The 16,497-nt window shown below is 40.3% G+C and overlaps 1 protein-coding gene across 7 annotated transcripts in view; it reads right to left on the minus strand.

Annotated features, from left to right (window-relative positions):
• LOC101471219 (A-kinase anchor protein 13) overlaps nt 1-16,497 on the minus strand; it is a 122,076-nt gene that overhangs the window by 42,101 nt on the left and 63,478 nt on the right. For 6 of the 7 annotated variants that reach the window (XM_014414189.4, XM_014414180.4, XM_014414177.4 and 3 more), the window contains exons 11-13: nt 10,485-10,630; nt 7,494-7,858; nt 2,703-2,750 (exon numbers count right to left, since the gene is read on the minus strand). In XM_014414189.4, coding sequence (XP_014269675.3) covers nt 2,703-2,750; nt 7,494-7,858; nt 10,485-10,630 — 559 coding nt within the window. The remainder of the gene's footprint in view (nt 1-2,702; nt 2,751-7,493; nt 7,859-10,484; nt 10,631-16,497) is intronic. The other variant, XM_024805051.2, reaches the window with a different exon arrangement.

Genomic DNA, 16,497 nt, shown 5'->3' on the forward strand with positions numbered 1-16,497 from the left:
CCTATCCTCAGGGCTGTGAATGTAGATGGCTATATCTGTCATACTAAGGCCTCCTTGGTGGCAGTATTATTACATACTATTCTACAGAGCCACAGGGCCCTCCATGCTCAAACACTAGCAGCTATTTCAGCTCCCTCTCTCTCCTTGGTGTAGAAGGTTGCTGACTGAAAGGGTTGGGCATTCATATACACACAAAAACACCCACAACAACGGCTAATGCAAATCAAGCAGCATGTAAATATCCCATGTTCAAATAAGGACATGTGCCCTCGGCAAATAAGAAAACATCAAACAGTAATGCAGTACACCTGAGGAAACAACTTCCACACTGTAGCCAATGGCGAGGGGGCGGGGGCACATGCTCATACTAAGAGAAAGTGAGGTGAAAGAGGTTAGGAGAGTGATGGGAAGATTGATAAGAGAGTATGGCAGAGTGGCAGTGAAGCACACAGATGAGGACATGAGGATAGAGTTGCAGGCGTATCTGAGAACACTGGCGTTATTCTGAAATAACTGGGCAGAGTGGATGTACTTTACATCGTGAAGCATAAACATTGCAAATGGGTTAAAGCTGATTTCCTGCTGCAGCGTTGTTGTAATATTAGTAGCAGACAGGAAATCAAGTTGAACCCAGGGTGTTTCCCAGAAATGAAAAACTGGCAGAATAGCCAAGGCACCATTAACACAGCTGGAGCCGCTGCTAGGGTGGCCGCTGGCTTCTTGAACGTGACAGATGTGACCAGATGGTTACAGCAGTGGACTGTGACAATAACAGACTTGTCTTCATTACAACTTGACAGAGATGGAGGAGGGGTGATATTATTGGCCATTATTAGCTAGTAAGCATTGATATATCTGTATTAAAATACATGTCAGCCAGCAAGTGATGAGAATCTGGAGGTAAGAAATACTACAGTCTGTGGACCAAGGAGTCGTTAATATATACTGAAGTCAAAAATATAAGTAATGTTTAACCCTGATTGTGATTCTGTGATTATGCATCTAATTAAAACTAGCACAAGTGTGGAAGACACTAGTGCTAGCGGTGGGTATAGATATTGGTTTTTGTTTATGTTAAATATATTGTATTAACTTCATTTCATGTTTTATTTTCTGTATTTATTTTTCTGTTTTTTTCTCTTGTTCATTAACTAACTTGTGGAGCACTTCGGTCAAACTCAGTCAAACTAGCCCAACAAAGAGTCCAGTCCACTGGACAGCCGTGAATACTTCAGAGATGAAGGGCTTAATATTTGTACTTTTCAGTGTAAGAATGAATCACCTAATGAGAGTGAATCATTGTCAGTCTTAAAGCCTTTTTACTCATAAATACAGCGAAGCGGTGGTTTGCCTAAGGAGCTGTCCAGATGTGTTTGTTTTTAATGAGAGCAGACAAATTGCACCTTCTTTTTGAACAGGACACTTTCATCTTGGTAAATAGTTGTTAACATTTTCAGAATATGTTTGTACCTCTTTATATTAAAAGAAAGAGGAAAACGTTTATATTTTTCCATAGGTTAATATAAAATGGCCTTTACCGGTCCCTGCCGTTTGAGATCAAATTGGACTGTATGGACTAAAATGAGTTTGACAACGCTAATCTACACCATGAACCTGTCTTTTATCACCAAGAAGCTCTCTACACCATTCCTGAACAAACTTATTTTCAGTTAGATATTTTTTTTTAGTAAGTTTTTATTAAAAATGTTACATTTTAGTTTGAGTCTTACTTTAACTCATTTTGATGACCTTATTAAAAGGATAATAATCAGGAGAAAGAGTTGACATGTTTACACCAGTTATTAAAATATAAATACCTAATTCTAATTAGCCTTTAGTCATTAGTGCAAAATATCGCTTCATATATATTACTATTTACAGCCTAGTTTTATTTTTATTTTATTTAACTGAAGAAGTTTTTCCACTCCTAGCTTAGTTTTCAGTTTAATTAACTACAATAACCACGACACACTTCAGATGTGTCTTACTAAAGAAACCTTTTACCGTTTTCAGACACTGTTGTCAAACATTTTCATATCCAACAGACTTTCTGAGTAGGAGTGTAAGCATTCGGCTCACCCAGCAGAGTTGAAATAGATCTATTCTGCATATAATCAAGATCAAGTGAAAGATGCTGACTCTTTTTTTTCCACTGCTTCCTCCCTCCTCCTTCTGGGTCAAAGAGCAACATTTCATACAGTCAACAAAGCTATTTTGCAGTGAGAACAACTTGCATTCTGTTTTTACTGCTGCAGCCCACTGTCTTCTGTCTTCTGATGTTTTAGAGTTTTGAATAATTCTCTACAGGAAGTTATTAAACCCACAAAATAAAAAAAATTAAAAAAACAATCGTCTGTTCTAAAACTCTAGCCAATGCAGTTCAGCCTCCAGAAAGAGAGGAGCTAAACTCCTCTCTTTCTGTGTGGCTGCTTGTTATTACCAATGCTATACAAAACAGCGGTGCCACCACCACCCATTTGCCACAGTATTTCATACAAACTCCAACGGGGGTGAAAAGAGAGCAGCATTTTTCAGAGCAGTTGCCTGCAGGGACGGAGAGAATGCAACAGCAGTTCAGCAAGCATACATTAAAAGCCGGGAGGTCCACAAAGGGCACGACTGCATAAATTTGCCATAGCATGCCACTAAAAAGCAGGGCAAGCTTAACAAAACATGAACTGATGAATGTGATGTATTAATACCTTCTCCTGTGAAAGGCCGGCTTCCTCTCACCAGAGCTACGAGTGGAACTGGAGGTGATGGAGACGGAGACAGAGACAGAGTTGTGGATGAAGGTGGAAATGAAGTGGGATTTGAACGGAAGCCATGACAGCAAGAAAATAATTAATCAACGAACTGTTCTTATTGCCGATGGGACCATTGGATTTTTATGGCTACTACTGTATAGGTAATGATCTAAGAGAAGACAAGAGTGATCAGACTGCTGTACTCAGAGTAAATGATGAAAGATTATAAGCATGAAATAATTGTGGTGATATCTTGGCTCATAGTTTCAAAATGATGTTTAGTATTCCCACCTCACAGTGAGATTGCTGGTACAAACTAGTTTCCACAGGCAAAAGCTTGCATCTCATCATTCAGCAGCTTGTAGAAGCACCTTTAGCAGCTCTAAGTTGAAGTAATCATTTCATGTATGAGTCATCACACATCACTCTCTCACATTTTTTAGTGGAGGAAGTCTGGCCAACTTTTCTCTATAACATTGTTTCAGTTCATTGAGGTTTGTGGACATTAGTGATTGCAAATGAAGGTGCCCAAAGAAAAAAAAGTAAAAACAGGAAAGCACTGAATCATCACCCCTGCACCACAGTGATTGACAGCAGGTATGAGGTGTTTGTGCTGATATGCTGCGTTTGGCTTTCCCCAAATATAGAGCTGTGAATTATTATCAAACATTTCCACTTTGACCTCATCTGTCTAAAGGACAATGTTTCAGACGTCTTGTGGTTTATTCAGATGCAATTTTACAAAGCCAAGTTGTGCTTCATATTCTTTTTAAGCTTTGTCCTGGCAAAGAAGTCTTTTTTTGTCTGTACTTCCATGAAATTTAACATTTAAAAGGCCAACTGAGGCCTGCAGAGTCTGATGTCATTCTTCTGTTTGTGGCATTGCAGGATCTGACTTTGGTGTGAATTTACTGGAAGGTCGGAAGATTCTTAAAACTTGAGCTTTTATAGAGGTTTTCACACTTGCCGATGACTAGTGAAGCCAGTGTATTGGAATATCAGCACATACCTGCTACATTCCCTCTTAATTTGTATGAAAGCAATAAAGGTGTACTTTATTTTTCACATGACTGCACATAATCCTGTGAAAATGTTCTTTTTCGTGGAACTGTACATCTTCTAATCAACTGATAATAACACAGCATGAATTGAAACACTCAATAGACAGAAATGTGTCAAACAAAATGTTTGGGATTCAAAGTTAGAGTTCCAGTTGAGTATTGTGAGCAGAAACCCTATTTGTATCATAACCACATGAAGGACAGAGTCTCTGCTGGTCAGTGGACAACCTCTGAAGTCAACTTTAAAGGATGTTACTGGATTCCGACAAGAATTATCCTTGTGCATTCATCCCCTGTGATACCATTTAGCAAGATAACCTATCCTCTAATTAGTGAACTTTAGAGTTGCTGGTACCGGAGGAGTTAAGAGTAGTGTGGGCGCACTGGTACCCTATTACCAGGCTTTATTTCCAGTCTGTGCTAAACTATGATAACAGCCTCCCGGTTTTTAATGGTAACACTATTTTGAAGGCCACTTCACATTTCAAAGAGTATTCTGCAGTCGGTTACTTGTCCACCTCAGAAATTAGACAGATTTTCATTCTTTCAAATCTATCAGAAGAAGGACTCTGTATCATCGGCAGAGACTCTGAGGAATGCATCTGTGGTGCCCCATGTTTTCGTTTGTTTGCTTCACACTTTAAGTCAATTTTTTCAGGCACACTTTGTGGTGCATGATGTCTCCACAGACAGCTGTTTAAACCAAACAAATTTACTGAACTTGACGAACATAACGCACCATAATACCACACTGTATCTAAAAGTATCGATGATTCCTTCCTGCTGCGACCACATGAAAGCTGCCTTTATCCAGTAAACTTCTGTTTAGACCAGCTGCTCCTTTCAGCTCCTCTGTGCTGACAGACATCTGTTTGGCATCTCTGTCTGAGGATGGAGTTTGTGTGGACTGAACAGATCAAATGCTTCAGTAGGGCTTATGCAACACTCATGTCCCTTTTATTGTGGATTCCTAATAATCTTTGGCAACCAAATAAGCATAATTACCAAATGCTAGACTGTTACTTTAAAATGTCACCAAACACTATACGAGACATTCCGAAATCTTGTTTTTCTCATAATTTAAAATCTCATTACATTTATTTTGTCTTTTTTTAAAAAATATGTGTCCTAGACCCCACTCACACACAGGCAAACCCCCTGGTAACCTTTGTTTATAGGGAAAAATGTGTATTCCCTGACAGGCTGGCGAGTGTTTGCTGGAGCGGTTACTGTTGCAAGTTGCAACGACGTATATGGTGCTGCACTAAAGAAAAACCTCCTTGCAATTGTTTTGTTTGCTAGCAGATTGCCACGGTTTCCTGTAGTTTGCATAGAAGAATCAATTTGCACCTTGTGAAATGGTAAGCCACGACTTTTACTTTCAAGGCAAACATTCTCCATTTTGGGTTTGTGTTTGTCACGGGGTGGAAATGGACAAGTTAACTAGATTTTTATCTCGCATGAGTTGCTGTGTTTTATTATTGCTAATATTTTAATATTGTATAGTGTTTTATTCTTGTTTTATTGCATGCTTTTATTTTATTTATTGTTGAATTGTCCTGGAGAGACTATACCCCTCCCTGATTACAAACTTGGCAGACCTGGGAGGTCACAGAGGCCCAATAAGAGGGCCTAGCCGGTCAGGAGAAGCAGGGCAGCAGAGATGGCGGAGTAGATGCTGGCAGGCAGCGGCGGCGGCCGCAAGCAGAGGGCGGCGTTGGTGTGCAGTACGTGGCGAGGGCATATGACGGCCAGTGCGTAGAGAAGCAGTGAGAGCTGTGCTGCTGCTGGAATAGCTTGACGCCAGAGGACACTGTGGTGGGGGATTAGTTTGGAGTGGGACAGCGCCCTACCTCCGACGGTGAGACCATAGTGCTGGCGTGCCACAGAAAAGCGGCGGGCAGAGTTAGGAGCTCTGCCCATCCGGGCACTCCGGATCAGAGAGACTGACAGGACGGCCGGGGACGCCGCCGGGTTTTCCTTGCCCGCTCCGATTTTGCTGGATTTTAACGCCGTGGCTGACCCCACTGGACTTTTAGTGTGTTTATGTTTTATTTAGATTTTTACTGTGTGTTCTCCCTGGCCAGGGTTGTGATACAGTTTTTATATCGTTCTGTTCCCTTGGCTGCTCCACTGCTCCGTCCGTTTTTTGGAGGGTTTCCCTCCTTTAATAACACCTGTTAATCCACTATTACATGTTGACTAGAGGAGGTCGCAGTACCCTCTTTATGATTTTACTTAGCGAGTCAGTAGGCTTCTATGTGACTGGTCCTTATTTAGGTTGATCTATAATGATATGATATGATATGATATGAGTTACTTAGCAAAGCTGGAGAAATGAGCCTAGCTTTTGACTTTATTATGATCAGGAAATCTGGGTAGCAAAACAAGACAGCATATTAACCATGCATGCTTTCTTCATGGCCATCCGGTATAGGCCAGACTTCCAAACACTGTCCTCCAGTGTTTGGAAGCTAGAGCCTATCACAATGTGTGACATGTCTCCGTTTGTGGGATAGAAATGCTCTAAAGTTCCACTTAAAGCGGGAAAACTGCCACCAATACATTGCAAAGTTGTATCACAGTTGAGCAGATGGTGATGCAGGCAAGAGGCATTTTTACATTAAGTTGCTGCCTAACTTTTGAAATAAATAATTTTATCTAAAAAGTAAATAATGATATCAAAAGTTGCTGTAAAACAATGCCTGCATATATACATCTAAGCTCTGTGGCTCATGAGGCAGCACAGGTTACTTAATAACTGAAAGGCCGGTGGTTCAATCCCCAGCTACTCTAATCTGCATCTTGAAATATCCTTGGGCATAATGAACCGGAGTTGCCCCAGTGCATCCATCGGAGCGTGAGCATGTGCACAAACGTAAGACGTAAGGTATAAGAAAAAAGTACTTGTGTGAATAAGGATTGTAGTAAAAAACGTTTCGAGTACTCAGAGTAGAAGAGTGCTATACAAGTTCCTGGCCATTTGCCATATACTAAAAACAATGGCCAATATATGATTAATGGATTTCTTTTAGACTCCCTGTGAATGAGTAATGGTCTCCAGTATCGTCAGGCTTTAACACACAGATGCACATATGAAATATACACTACTGTCAAAAGGAAAAACTTAATAAGACAGGGGATATTAAAAAGAAACTTGCATGTAAATTCCTCTACAGACCATCGCTAAGAGCCAATCATTTGAGCAGTGATGACAAAACAGCGTTAAGAGTCCCGTTCTAAAAGTCACTGTTAGCCTTTCTATTGAACCGATGTTTGTGAAATAATCTTGTTGTCAACTCGTGACAACTGTACAGTGTGGCTCTGAATGTGAAAGCGTGAGAACATGTGTTCATGTTGAAGTGCGTATCTGTGCATTTGTTTATAAGCATCTGTGTGTACAATTTTGGAAGCTCCCTGCCAACGCAAGACAAATGGCAACACAGCTGCTCACAGCATGAAGAGGAAACACTCAACATGGCACAGAAGGACTGACATCAACAAGCTCTAATAATGCTGAAAGAGGCACACATCAAGTCTGCTGACATCTACTGACTAACACCAGATTAACACCAGCAGCCAGTATCTAGGACGGAGGAGAAACATTTCTATTTCTACATCCACTTCATCAACAATGCAATTAGACATTATTCATCCTGAAGAACCCAGTATTCATCACTCTCACCTCCTCTGGTTCATCTCTCCGTCTCCTCCGTTGTTCTTTCCAGGACCCCAGCTGTGGCGGCGAAGAGGTGACAGGGAACGGTTGCTGTTACGAAAGAGACAGGAACGCCGCGGCACCTCAGTTACTCTATCTTTGGCCTCTTCTTCAGCCTCTCCTGCCCCTCCTCCTTCTCCACCTTCACTGTCCAGTCCTTCAGTGGTAGGTGCCACGGTCTGGATGCCCTCTTCTGGACTCCAGCTGCAGCCCAGGCCCTGGCTGCCCTCCGGGCTGGAGCTGGTCGGGCCGACGCTGGCGGTGTCGTCTGTGGAAGAGCAGGAGACCGAAACCTCGCTGGCACTGTCTCCTCCAGTCACAGGTTCATCATTCTGAAAGACATCCCAAAAAGAGAAAAGGTATAACTTTACACTACTTTAAAGCATTACTGTACCATCAAAAAGTTATGGTTTATCATGAGCCAGTATGCTAAATCAGCACTATATGAAGTCAATGCCACACTAATAAAATGTTGATTTATTATTTTAGGGAGCGCGGACACATGTAAATGCAACTGTTTCCACGTAAAGTATTAATTTCCAGGTTTAATCAAGTAATGCGCTTGTGAACCGTGAACAGTAACTGAAAGTGTGAAGAGTCTGGCTCTGCTCTGAGAACCACAGGAAGTGGAGCGTGAGAACATGTGTGTGCTTACTAAGCTATTGTGAGGCAAGGTTGTGGATGACAACTTGAGGAATTAGTGATAATCAACGGCAAAAAAAATCCCACAAAAAAGCCTGCAGACGCTATGTCTCAACAGCTGCTCAGCTGATATCTATCCATTTATGGTCCCTAAGTGCATAAGGCTAAATCATTTATTGTAAGTGAACAAAGCTCTCCTGCCCTCTCACTGGCTGGTTCTATTTTTGCTTGGGTCACATGGTACACATTACACAGAGTGGATAGCACCACCTTACATTAACCCTGGCCTTGGTGACGGTATCCTACAATCCTACAAGGGAACAATAGGACTATATGAAGGACCCAAAAGGTTCATTCTGTTCATCTGGAAGTAGCGTAGTGTTTTCTATATGGAGGACCACACAACCCCAATAACAGGAGACTATTTAAGATCCATAATGTGATTTTGCCATTTTATTACACCTGCAGTTTAAGGGCAGAATGTAACAGAACAGGAAAAAAAGGGCACTCCAACACAGCATAATAAATATGAATAAAACATAACACAGCAAAACAGATGTCCTTGAAATCATTGTTAATTACTGGGGCTATCACTTTGTATATCCATCAGCATTTCTTCACTGAGGCATGAGATGAATTAAGAGTAAGCTGAAGAGCCATTTAACCCACAGGAATGGAATATAATGAGGACCAAATGGCATGGCTTAGGGATAATGAGCCAGCGCCACTTTATAGCAACACTGGCATTATAACAAACACCAATAAATGATAGCAACCTTGTTAAAACAAACCTTTCCCAGGAAAACACTTCTTAGTGATATATAGTCTTTTTAAAGTCCATTTGTCATTGTCACAGGACCATTTTAGTGATCCAAATCCACAGACAGTTGGCAGTTAGCAGTTGGCAAATATAAAGTGTACGTACACCGCATATGTGTAAACTAATATGTATTCTTGCAAGTTAATTAGCCATATGCTTGTGTATAGTTTGCTGATTTCTTGACAAGTCTTCACCTGACAGCTCTATAATATAAGAAGCACGCGGAAAACAAATAGTTTTAGTAAAACCACTCTTTGGGAATGGTGGGAAAAAACGACTGCCCACACACACACACACACAGGTTTGGGATAGTCCATTTAGAGTTAATTTGTAGGTGTGAGCTTTAACTGGGTCTATTGTGCTGCCAGCTGCAGTGTGAGGGCCGAGCATAGAGCTGCTTCTGTCGGAGAGCTGCGAATGAAAGATCTGCTTTATGCTGCAAACACAACTTCCTCTGGGAGTCGGACAACGCATGAGCATACATCAAGGGCAGAGAGTGCATGTGAACGTCAGCTTCAGTGCTATAAGAGAAGGACCCAGCTGAGTTTTAAACTTTGTTTTATTTCAGGATTTTAAATGTTATCTGATGGCACAACATACATGTTAAACTCAGATAAGTCACGACTGTTGAAACCGTCTATGTCCTCTTTATTCTACATTTACAGTATTACATTTCACAAAAGAAGCGTTTCCCTTCAGAGAGCAGCAAAGACGTTAATCCTCTCTTTCAGAATTTAGCTTCTGTAGTCTTTGCGCGGATTCATTTTGCCCATCACGGCCTATGTACAGTGTCCCAACCCTCAGCACCACACTGTATACTCCCAGGCAGCTGATATTCTCTTCTCTGGCTTTGTTTGCACCAAACATGACATACGGTTCACATTACAATGAGCATGTTTCAAGTGCTCAACACAGCAGAAACTGAGAGATACAAGTGTTTCAACTTTAACCAAAGGGTGCCTGGCTTCAAACAGACTTTCAACAGCAGCAGAGTGACAGCAGGGACCACAGCTTGCACTTTCCCAGCAGCGGAGGAGAGCTGCCGGCTTAAAAAGATGCTTAGTAGATGTTTGGCATCTCTGCCTCAGGGTACTAATAAATAAAAAAACAGACACAGACTGAGAAAATAGATACTTCATATATAGTATATAATCCCTATAGGAATAGTTGCAGAGGCAAAATATATTCTTGGTGTTCAGTGCAACTGAACCGGATGTTTGGACCACAGCCAGCCAAGGATTTAGTAAACAGGGAATTGGCTGCTACATTTTTCCTCAGTTATACATTTAATGATTGATGTGTTTGCAGTTTGGATGTGTAAGAAGTTCATTCTACAGCATATATAGTGGCAATGTTTTTGTTTACATTTTTAAATATATATTTCTTCACAGATTTGTCCTCATTTGCTTTTCTCACTTTGCACAGATAATTAAACCAGTTTAAAAGAATTGTTTTTGAGCACTTTAACATTGATTTGAAGTTGATGGGGGTCAGACCTTTCTGAAGATGCTGTCATATCCGGGTTCTGTGTTCAGGAAGCTCTCTATGTCACTGCCAGAGTCTCTGTGAGCTGAAGAGGGGCAGCTGGTGGCACTGCTGGTCCTACTGGGCAAACTGGAAAATGTTGAAGACTCTGAGGATCCTGAAAGACACGACATTTAACACATCGCAGGGTTAAAATCAAACAGAGGAGAAACGAAGCATTCTTGTGAAATCAGATTTAAAATACATTCACTGATAAGTTTCTCAACAGAGGCTGTTAAACTGACCCCCCCCCCCCCCCCCCCCACACACACACACACACACACACCTTCTTTCCAAAACAATAAGTCTTCATTCTTTGTTCTAAAACACAAGCAGGTCTGTAAGACATCAGTGAAAAGACTTGTGGGAATCTGAGAAGGTGTGAAAAGCCTGGTGGATCAATGGCTGACTGTCCTCACCAAAGCAGTCTGTGCTCAACTGCAAACAACCAGTGTTTGTGGGTTTCATAAAGGTACCAGGGCGGAACTGAAGTTAAAATCTGACTCGGAGATAGACAACGTAAACGGTTATTGAAGTACTGCAAAACTGCTTTCATGAAAGAGCTGCATTAGTCACCCTAAGGCCAAATGGACACTGATGCTTACAAAGTCTGCACCTTATTGTAAGCTTTAAAGCAAGAAGTAATTTTTTACTTCTGTTGCTTGATCGATAGAAATTACAGACATCAAGCAGACAGTTACTCGAGTTCATATCAGCCACAATGATATGAACTATAATAAGTCAGAATCACGTGTATCACACTGACTACTTAAATAATGACTATTTAAAGTAGTCACTCTCAGGCCTCGGCTGATGCCACGTTAGTTTTTCTCAGTAAGTCTCTGTGCTCTTTACCCGTAGCAGCTCACCACAAGCCATTTTTACTTTACACCCACTATTCTATCTCACTGAATTACAAACAGCCAAATCTAAAGTCAGCACAGAATACAACAACTGTTATGCAACAAGGTTCTGGGGCTACAGCTTTTTGGACATGTAAGGACATGCACAGATAATATTCCAGGCCAAACTAAAAGAGGAAGCCTGTACTCAGGCACAGACATCTACCAATGGGCTGACTTTAGCCAGCAGCCAAGAAAAACTGCATGAGATCATTTGCTCAGTGTTGTTATGATTTTTTTTTTTTAAACATCTATTTCTGCTCAAAAACCGGAAGTCATTCTTAATCCCCCGGGAAGACTTGCATCCCCTACACTCATGTGAGCAAGAGGAAGCTAGATTTTGTATACGTATGTGCTCATGCTTCAAGAGCCTGGATTCTGTGTCGCTGAGTGGGTACAAGTAGATGCCTCATACATGAGATATAATTCAAGTGGAGAAATACAAATCTATAAATAAATGTAAACTGAACTAAACATGCCACAGAAAAGGGCATATTTAAAATAAAGCATGCCCTGTATTCAGCACAACCCAAAAGCAGAAGCAGATTATCTTGTTTTTCATAATTATTCACAGCCAAAATCAAGACTAAAAATAAAAGTAGATTAATTAACCAACACCAGCAAAGGATGGCTCGAGGAATCCTGAAGCTGGCAGAAACATAACCCTATAAAATTCAGCACCCGTCAGGGGTGGGGAGTCTCTTTACATCATAGTGTTGTTAGACTTGAGGGAGTGGGGGTATACAATTTTTCTGTAGAATAACCATGAGCGCCTTTAACAAACATCGCAGAGAGAGCAGGTCGACACAGTCAGCTCTTAATGAAAGGAGGGTAGTCAGATCACAGCACCGACAAACATTATGGTTTCATAATGTTTCAATCAGCCCAATTACAACGCCAATGGGACATCACCACTTTGGGTCGAGTGATACCACTGAATAGTGTGTCACAATGGACAAAGGTAGGTGCTATCCTGACATAAAGATTGTGAGACTTCCTTAATTGTAAATTCTTACACAGTGGTTCCGTCACTTCTATCTAAAATAGTCTGAGCCTGACACAAACAATCCAAAAACATGAAAATATCAGATAAATAAGCTGCTTCAAGTACTTATTGAGCAGCAAAAGTCCATATGTTTTTTCAGACACTGACAAGTTGCTTTCGCTAATTAGCACATTCCTGCGCTGAGAGGCTGAACTAAAGATGGAACTCAACTGCGTAATACAGCACAGATTTGAGTATCACTACTATAGAAAATAATCATTCCTCATTAGAGCACTTGAAAGAGTTCATGAAGTCTCAATCGAAACGTTGTAATCAAAGGAGTCAGCAGTTTAAATCATATTTGGGAAATTAAAGTTTCCATATTTGCATCAACACTGCTTTATGAGTCCTGCAGCAGACACCACAACATGACAGGCGCAGGATTATTTCTGGTTTCTGCTTTGAGAAGAAACAAGGTCACAAGTTTAGTTATTACCAACGTGTTCCTACATGACAACTGGGCAAACCACATCCTGCTCGCTCATACTACAACATGTAGACAACATGCAGAAAACATTAAAGGGGAAGGCTGCCATATCATGACATCAATAGATCTTTTCAGTTAAGATACCAAATCCACACTGACCTTTGACCTCAACTGCTGCAACAGAGCTTAGTCTTGACCACAGTGCATTGGTGGCTCGATGCAAAAACATTTTGCCCCTTTTTACGTCATATTTCCGCTATTAGCAGACAATCCAAAAATGAACGTGCGTGAGAATGTTGGAGTTGCAAGTGCTGGTGACACAAGTGGACTCAGGGAGTTTTCCTCAGACTCCACCCCCCTCACAGCTGTCTGTCACAACTAGCAGGGGACTGTGAGTTTTGACAGCTGTCCTCCTCCCTCTGTGTCAAACAGACCCCAACACCACTACCACAGCACAGATAGAAAAGGCTCAGAGAACAGGTGTAAAAGTTGCTCATGAGTCGACGGGTGGTTGAGGCTGCTGGCCAAGTGTGAAGAAGGTCAGATATATACTTTATATATATTATATCATATCCACTTTTTTGCACCTTTCATGCAATCTCTATAAATTGATCTGCATATACAAATGCAGGGGGCAAGATTTTTGGTTTCTATTTAAAGTCCACTTGTAGTAAAGGAGGATTTTGTTTCCTGAAGGTAAACAGTCTGCCTAGCGAGCAACAGAGGGAACACATCTGATACAGATTCAGCATTTTATTAGCTTTTTAAAAAATGAATCTAAATTCATAAACCAGCAGACACAAACAGAAAACTTGGCCTTGACTGCAGAGATACACGTCACTTTTTAACCACAGGAGCTTTCCCCTGAGAGTAGAAACTCTTGAAGGAATTTCAACTGCATTTCCACTGCAGACACCTGAGTCTAAATTAAACTCTGGGGAAATTATTTTACCCCCCAAGTCCCTACTTGGTAGGCAGTACTTTGTCAAAGCATGGAAACTTTGGGGATGGGGCTTGAAGCGATGAATACTTCTGATTGGTCAAGGACTCTTCTGTATTGCCACCTACTGGTCTACAGTAGGTGGCGACATTTTTTTGTATAGCTGCACGCAGAAAAGAACGGTCAAACTGTTCTAGCTTTCCTTGTTTCTTGCAGAAACAATCCTTACATTTAAAGAAATGCAGCTTTATACTGCAGTGTATACTACTTTTTGATTACTGCAATTCAAATCATTTGAGTTTAACTGCAGGTAAAAACACCCCGAAGTGATTAGATTAGATGAAACTTTATTAATCCCTCGGGTGGGTTCCTCCGGGAAATTCAGAGGGTTAAAAATAAGTGTAACGTGCAGCTAAAAAAATATAAAAGTAGATACAATCTAATCTAATTTCAAGTCTGAAATAATCGGCATAGTAACCAAAAAAAATTAATAAAAAATAATCTGTTGGGTTAGAAACATTCTTCTCTGCAAGTTTTCCCTGTTAGGAAAAACACTTATCTCAGCTAAGTGTAGATTTTATCAGAACTTTCATATAAAATCGTATTTATATTTTCTTCGACCTTGTCCTGTGTTTTTTCATATTAAATGTGTACAAGGTTCTCTGTCTAACTGGGCTGATTTATTACACATAGGAGGTGTTGAAGATTCCAGTTAACCTTTCTTAAAAGTTGATCAAAGTGCATCAGACTACCTGCGAAATACACCATCATCTTGCTGTTTCTTTTTCTTTGAGTGACCTTTGTCTGTAGACTGGTTCAGTTCATAATCAGGTATCACTTCACCATCTGCATTTCAACACGTTTACAAAATTAAACATGCGTTTTTTTAAATTCAGCAAGGGCAAAGGACAAAGTCCTCATACTTCTGAGTAGAGGATGTTACCACATAGCCTCCTATTTTTCACAGAGATAAAAATCTGTCTGCACACAGTTTACAGAGTATATTAAACAAAACGGCAATTCAAACCTTCCAAACGGCACATGCAGAAACATCCAGCATGATTCCTGTAAATATGGGAAATGAGTTCCGATAAACAGAACAAGGCTTTACCTAAAAGTATTGCACGACCTACAATGCTCTAAAGCAGAACAATGACTTAACATATGTTAGCAAACCACAGCAGACATGCACCACAACATGTACCAGAAGCATGATGGGATAATTCACCCTAGAGCACAACAATGCACATGTTCTGCAGCCACGAGAAGCAGCCTCAGCTGTTCTTTTTTGTTTTTCTTTTAATGTCTGATCAAGTCAAATGAAATGTCTGCAGTCACTGAGGTTTTGCATAAATGTGTAATTATTAAAATTATGGTAAATGGCCTGTATTTGTATAGCGCTTTACTTAGATCCTAAGGACCCCAAAGCGCTTTACACTACATTCAGTCATCCACCCATTCACACACTGAACACTGACTGCTATTTATGTAGCTTGTTTGCCTTTAAGTGTCCTTTATTCTGTCTTTTCTACAGAGATGTACAGAATATGGCTAAATGCTGCCTGATCATCCACAGCAAAACAGTATCACAAGGGTCTTTTCAACCAACAGAAAATTTGCATTACTTCACACAAACACAATGTCTAGCACCAAGATTACTCCTTAGCAAGTTTAGTTTAGTTTTTTTCCCCAGGTCTTTAAAAGTAAAGATGACAACGGTGTCTCCAGACAACACAGAGATTAGATCTGACAAGGTCTGGTTCTCACTAAGAACCAATGCTTCAGTTTCCAAACAAATATACAGTACAGGTCAAAGGTTGGAACACACCGCAGAGCGTGGGCGTTTCTCGTTATCTGAGACACATTAAAAAGTAAGTAAGTAAATAAATAAATAAAATAACATGCACAAAAGCACAGAGTGAACATGAAGCCTTTGCAACAAACTCCTTATAAAGGTAATAATTACTTAAAAAATTTTCTGAACAAATTAAATTTGCAACAGAACAACAATGAGATTTATATGATATTTATAAATGAGAAATTTTACAGTGCCACTTCTAATCATTTTAATTCACTGTAAATGTGTATTCATAGCTTAGTCTTCCTCTAACTGAGCTGTCGAGCATATTTAGTTTAAAAATAAAAAAAAAAAAAAGCTAGGACCAAAGTACCAAATTTCCTGGTTCAACAAAAGCTCAGCTGGGTCACTGAAGAAGTCAGGTGATGTTATTTTATTACTATGATTACTTATCATATGGAATGCAATGAAAATAATGAACTAGTACAAGTGTATCCAAACTTTGGATTGACTCTTATTTTTGCAGTCCAGTTGCGTAAGACTGTGCATATTGACTTTGAAGAAGGTTTGAGTATCGACTTTCACCTGGAAGGTTTTTGCAGTCAGTAAAATCACATTGACCTTTGACACCAAAAACCAAAAGATCATGGAGAACTTTTCTTCTATAGCCAAACAAATACTGTGAGCTACTTTGATTTTGACCTCTATCTGAAAGGAGCATCCAGTCACCATTAATGTTCCTACACAATAAGAATAATAATCCACAGCGAGTTGTTCTGTTGGCTCTACAAGGCCGTGTTGATGCCAGCATCTCCCATCTCACAATGATAGTGCTATGTATTACACCTACCAATATGATCATGTGAGAATAGC

Source organism: Maylandia zebra, linkage group LG1 (genome assembly GCF_041146795.1).
Source record: "Maylandia zebra isolate NMK-2024a linkage group LG1, Mzebra_GT3a, whole genome shotgun sequence".
Classification (NCBI taxonomy): Eukaryota; Metazoa; Chordata; class Actinopteri; order Cichliformes; family Cichlidae; genus Maylandia; species Maylandia zebra.